We start from the raw sequence: 5,939 nt of genomic DNA, 5'->3' as shown, positions 1-5,939 counted from the left end.
TGCTCTACAGCGACACCACCTGCTTGCGAGGGGTTACTACATGCATAGGTCCAATCGCATTACATTACGTAACAACGCCCTCCTCTACAGCGACACCACCTGCTTGCAAGGGGTTACTACATGCATACATCCAATCGCATTACATTACGTAACAGCTAATGCTGAGTGCAGGGGTCGTCCAACTTTTTTTTTTTTTTTTTGTCGTGGTGGGCCACATTCTAGTTAGGTTTTGCCTCAGAGGGCCGCTATAACTGTGAAACCAGATTACGCGTTACATCATCATATTATTACATCTACACAACAAATTGATGGATAACTCGTTCTGAAATCAGGAGTCAAGGATAATACTTTAACTATTGAGCAAGTAACTGTTTTTTTTAAATAAATGCGAAGTTCAATTATTCTTTAAGTCTTAAACACTTATTTTATTCTTTTTGACTGGCTGTGCCTCCTCCTGACACCTGTAAATGTTTTTAGGGTTATCTCTTTAGTTATTCAATGTAAACTAATCTTTTGGGCGGCATATCCAATAGCTGTTTTTGGCCCATGGTAAGCTTTCATTTACTTTTATAAAGATAAAATTTGAACGAGGTCCATGAGGTAACACTGACGTGTACTATGAAGCCATATTAGTACCCTTTGGTGTTTTTAAAAAAGATATATGATTAAAAGAGCCTTTTCTACTATGAGTGCTGTGTGAAAGTATGTTTTTGAGGAGAGAGAAAAAAAAAATCATTTGATAACAAAAACTTTTATTCACACATTTACATCCATGTACAGCCAAATTATTTTAGAATGCAGACTAATGAAATGTGAAACTGAAATATGGCACATCATTGAATTTTAATGTGCCTTTAGGCAACAAACTTTTGGTCTCATTTAAAGTTTTATCGTTTAGTGTTTTAGCACACTTTCATATGACACAGCAGTCAGTCACAAACATAACAGGCATTAAACATCATCACCTGCTCTCCAGCAGAGATTCAAAGTCTGGTGAGCAAACCATTTTGTGTTTGACATTGCCTAACACAGTCAAGTCACCTGTTCGGCCCTCAGTGTCAACAGAAACCAGTTCCTGAAAGAAATTCCAAAGACAAACACAAGGGGTGGAGTTCGAGCTCAGTGGGTCTGTAATGAAACGACGGAGCACGAGAGCAACCTGAACAAATGATTTCCTGTCATACCTGAAGGAAAGCGCATGACGCTCCGAGGGACACGTCCAGCGTCACCTGCCCCATTATGAGCTGCACGCGACCGGACTTTCGGACCAGCATTTTCCCCACGAGACCCTCTCGGAGATCTTTCAAATTACAGCTGTTATCTTCATTTTTCTCTTCCTGTGAAATGTGCAACGTATGCTCACACAGAAACATAAATCATTGTATTATAAAACAGTGGCGACATTTAGCTACCTGAGACTCTGTTTTCAGGAGGACAGATTGGCCGTCCTCAGACTCCACCTCGGTTTTGATCGGCTTGTACTCCTTGGTAGGCGGCTGGCCGGGCAGCGTGTCGGGCAGCTGCATGAAGAACAGCTCCTCCCCTTTGCTCAGACTCCACTTGTGAAGAAGATCCGGCAGGACGTCCGGCTCGGGGAGCGCAGGAGGCTTGGAAGCAGCCTCGGACTTCTTTGTTTCCACTTCCTCCTGCTCTGCCTTCACTGAAAATTAAACGTTTAGGTTGTTTGTCTTTCATCATTGAAAGTTGGAAAAAAATAAATAAATAAATAAATAAAGTGTGCAAGGACCATTAAGATGTTTAACATGCTGTGGTGAAAATGGCAAAGTACAGTGGCTGTGTAGTGATGACTACTGTACTATGTACAGTAGTCCATTGCGCTATCGCAGTTCAGACCTTGCGCCCGTTGCTACTCACAGGTTTCGGGTTTTATTTGACGGCTCCCCTTGCCATAACACGCTATTTGAAGTATATATATTGTTATTGAATTTCGTTCTTGAAGAGCTGTAAATGCCGCCACACCCACCATCCAGTGACAGTTTCTGGTATGGGCAAAATGTGAGACGCGCAGAAAAATGCTCCATGAATTGGTTTTCTCTGGGCATCATGACATACTGGAGTTTGTAATGGGCATTTGCGCCCCCTTGTGGAGACATTAAGGGTCTTCAATAACTTTCTTAAAGTGAGACATTGTTATTGTCAAGGAAGGATGACACATTCGTCGTGAGAAGACGTACGTTCGTGCCTGCCGAGCGGTTAATTAAAAACGCAAGCCAACCAGTGACGAAGGTTTCGTTGCTGTTTGGCAATCTAAGAATACAATTTGCTATGCTTTACTTTCTTCGTTTCAAATGAATTGACATTAAATCAAAGTATTCTCAGAAAAATGTTGGTGGAAGTGTGTAGATCTACTTAAAGCTTGACACTAAAAGATCTATCCCTGTTTAACCAATTACAGGTTTAATCCATGCATGTTTCATATAAAGATTGTAATGTATTCGTAATGCAACATCAGGAGAACTAAAAATTATTTAGAGCATCTTGTGTGTGAGCGGGTGGGTTAGTTAGGGGTGGGGGCGGGGGGGGGCAAAGGGCGGTCTCGCACGGTGCGCCATTCAAGCTAGGACTGCCACTGTCGCTGTCACTCAAGGATATTCATGCGTTTGTGTCTGGAATGTGTTTTAAGACTGCAATGGGAATCAAGGGTCACTTTGTAAATAGGGTAACACATTTTGAGGGGTGGCGATGGGTGTTCGAGGAATTTCAATTCGCCGTTTATGGAATGCGCTGTCACACCCGCGAAAGACAAGGGGTCACGATACAGTTCCCCCTCAATAGTTCGGAGTTGTAAAGGGATTTGACACATTGCAACAAGAGAGAGCATTTCAAAAGTACTTTCTACTGCAGGTTCCATGAGCTCATCTTCTTCCATTTTCTCGATTTTAATAGCAGGAGCACGGAATTCCTCCTTGAAACCCCATCCTGACACAGCAAGAGGAAGTTGAACCGGGCAGCTTCTCTGTTCGCCCCGCAGGAATGGATCGTCTATGAACTAAAAAAAAAAAACATGCAGGTGAATGCAAGAGTCAAACAGCAAAAGTCTGAAATGGTGTCTACACAGTATATGGATTACGGTCATTAGTATGAAATGACACTCACGCCATCATGTTCCAGCTTGCGAAGGATTTCTTTGGTCTCTTCCTCAGTTTCTCTCTTCTCTTTTTTAATATTGATGATGGGGGACGGTCCTATGCTTGGGGCATCTCGTTCACTTTCATAACCTATTGCATATCGAAATACACCAGGGATGTTAGTCCATCGAACGTTATGATACTAACCAAGAATCTGGTAGTTACACAAGATATTTGCCCACCTTTTTTTCTGACGGCCATCTCTGCCGGCCCCTGCTCAAAAATCGAGTGGGACTGGATGATCTCCGGGCGACCCCGGCCCCGGCCCCTCTCTCTCGGACCTCTGCCTCGGGTCGCATCCCTCCGCTCCCTCCTCTGCCCACCTTCATCTTTGGCACTTCCAAGCGTAAGTCAAAGTCAAGATTCATAAGAAGCGTTTGCACACACTTTTCCCCCCCTTTTGAATCTTGTTTGTCAACTTACTCTTCTCTAACTTTGCGGCCAATAATGTTGGGTGTAAATGTTTTCTAGTGGGGGAAATACAGGATTTTATTGAAAGAAGACAAAGAGAACTTTCATTTGAATCTTTTTGAGGACAGAGACCTTTTTCACTCCGCCCAGGGTGAGATCTCGAGAACGCATGGCGGGAAGGCGACCCGCAGAGATGGTAGCCGGTGTTCGGCGGCCCATCAGTTGGCCCCTCCCGCCCCCTCCGGGGGCTGGCATGCGATGACCACTGGGATCACCCGCACCTGAATCGGCCATCCTTAACGAACTTTACCCCCCCAAAAAAATGTTTAGAAGAAGTGAAACAAATGCATTGTTCTGATCGGTGACCTCAGCAGAATAACTGTAGATGACCACCACCCACAACATTTGCACCAGAATCCTTAGTTCTGGAATGATCAAACACCGCGCCCCAGTACATGAGCAACATTAGTAAGAGATTAGCAGTGCCGCGAAAAACTATCCAATTTGACTTTAATTGCTCCGAATTGGTCCAAGAGTTCTACTACAAATAATGTATCTTTGTTCATCTATGCCAGCGACATGTAGTGACAGGCACAACAATTAAATGGCAAAATGGACAATTAAACTGTGTATCCACCAGTTGACGTTGATTCTACAGAATAGCTTTGTGAAATACCAAATTGATTGATTGAAGTTTATTTCAAACATGCAGAAGAGAAAAACTGTGTGTAAATTTGTTAGTAAATTCAGACGAGTTCATCACTGCTTCAGCATATTCTTTGTGACATTTTTGTTTGATGTGTGCCGTGACATTTTTCTAATGTAAAATATGTTCATTGGCTTTTACTTTTATCCAAATATAATTGTCAAAATCTAAATTTAATGTAAAGTAACAAATTAATTAAAAGTGATTTGCATTTAATACATAATCGTTTAGGTCAAAAGTATAACGCAAATTGGGAAAACAAGGTCAATATAAGCAATAGTTTTCCGTGACAAGCGTTGGGAATATGAAGTCATGCGACGTCAACAACACGGCGGAAAAGGAGGCACACGTGGCCGACGTACATCAAATGTCTTTCTGTCGACCTCGCCTTTTGACACCCACGCGTACGTACGGCCACTTACGTGCACGGAGCGGAGATATCCCGAGAAGACAAAAACTCCACATTTGTCAGAAGTCAAGACAAATCGTCCACTTCCAATCGACGCTTACGCACCGGGCGCCGCCATGTCACTTCCGGGTGTCATCAGCCCAACTTGAGGCGGATCGCAGCTGCGCACACAGTTGCGCAGATGCAAATCTTTGCCTACTCTTACGTCAGCCCCCTTTTTCCCCCCCAATTTTTATTACGCCAAAGCACATACTTTACATTACAAATATCTACCGGTCCCCTACTAAACAAAAATGTCACATATTAAAGCTGAAATAATGATACTCCTGTTTACGCGAAAGATGTTGTTTTGCTGTGTGACTGTGTGAATGTACTTGCTGCAATCCGGCATTACTTGGGAGTGAGGAAATAATCATTTTCAGAATAATTCAATGAAATTTCACAGCACAGCGGTTGGGAATCACAGCTTTAAACAGCCAAAACGTTACACATGCTAATGCTGTAGCAAACATTCTTCCGTTAATGCATTTGCAATGATACCATTTCTTAGTCCATTCAGTGTTATGTTTATGATCGTGGTTGTATCTTACTGTGTGTACAACTGCGCCAAATCATACTGGAAAGGAGTTTATGATATTTTTGATACCGTATAACACTGATGTCAAACTCAAGGCCTGAGGACCAGATCAGGCCTGTCGCACCACTTGATGTGGCCCGCTAAATCAATTAAAGTGTGTCTGCTTCATGTACGTATCATGCTAAATAGATTTGTTCTTTTCATGTTACTTCACTTTAACCCCCCCCCCCCCCCCCCCCATAGTTTCTGAACATAAAGTGAACAATAGTTGAATACAGTACTTAATATTTGTGTGCCACAATTGTCAAAGATTTCTAATTTTGAATACAAAATACGTTGCTAACAATACATATAATGATCAATTGCCAGGGCAACTGCGTACAGTATGTGAAATAATATGATGTGGTCAGATGACCTGACTATACATTTGTATGGTTTTCATAGTCATAAGGGCCCTCTGAGGGAAACAATAACTAAGATATATATGGGGCCTGATAAGATATTTTACACGTGACAGGCAAAATATGAGAAACACCTCTTAGCATGATGTTGTAAATTACAACCACAATAATAAACACATTGATAACTGAATAGCTGTCTGAAAGTATAAATACATATGATAAATGGAGTTTTACTGAATTGTATTTTTTAGATGTACCTAATGACATTTGGCAAGTGCACACATAA

At 42.1% G+C, this 5,939-nt stretch overlaps 1 protein-coding gene across 1 annotated transcript; it reads right to left on the bottom strand.

Moving 5' to 3' along the window:
• Window positions 1-735: 735 nt before the first annotated feature.
• Window positions 736-4,805, bottom strand: polr3d (polymerase (RNA) III (DNA directed) polypeptide D). Its single transcript, XM_061673280.1, has 9 exons — window positions 4,689-4,805; window positions 3,693-3,864; window positions 3,573-3,616; window positions 3,332-3,486; window positions 3,118-3,239; window positions 2,854-3,010; window positions 1,413-1,660; window positions 1,185-1,337; window positions 736-1,075 (listed from the first exon to the last, which is right to left on the bottom strand). Exons 2-9 carry the CDS (start codon window positions 3,852-3,854, stop codon window positions 962-964), a joined length of 1,155 nt encoding a protein of 384 aa, XP_061529264.1. The 5' UTR covers window positions 3,855-3,864; window positions 4,689-4,805; the 3' UTR covers window positions 736-961.
• Between the last annotated feature and the right edge of the window lie 1,134 nt (window positions 4,806-5,939).

This window comes from Phycodurus eques, chromosome 3, assembly GCF_024500275.1.
Source record: "Phycodurus eques isolate BA_2022a chromosome 3, UOR_Pequ_1.1, whole genome shotgun sequence".
Lineage (NCBI taxonomy): Eukaryota > Metazoa > Chordata > Actinopteri > Syngnathiformes > Syngnathidae > Phycodurus > Phycodurus eques.
The sequence above is the reverse complement of the archived record's forward strand: the minus strand, read 5'-3'. Positions and strand labels throughout refer to the sequence as shown.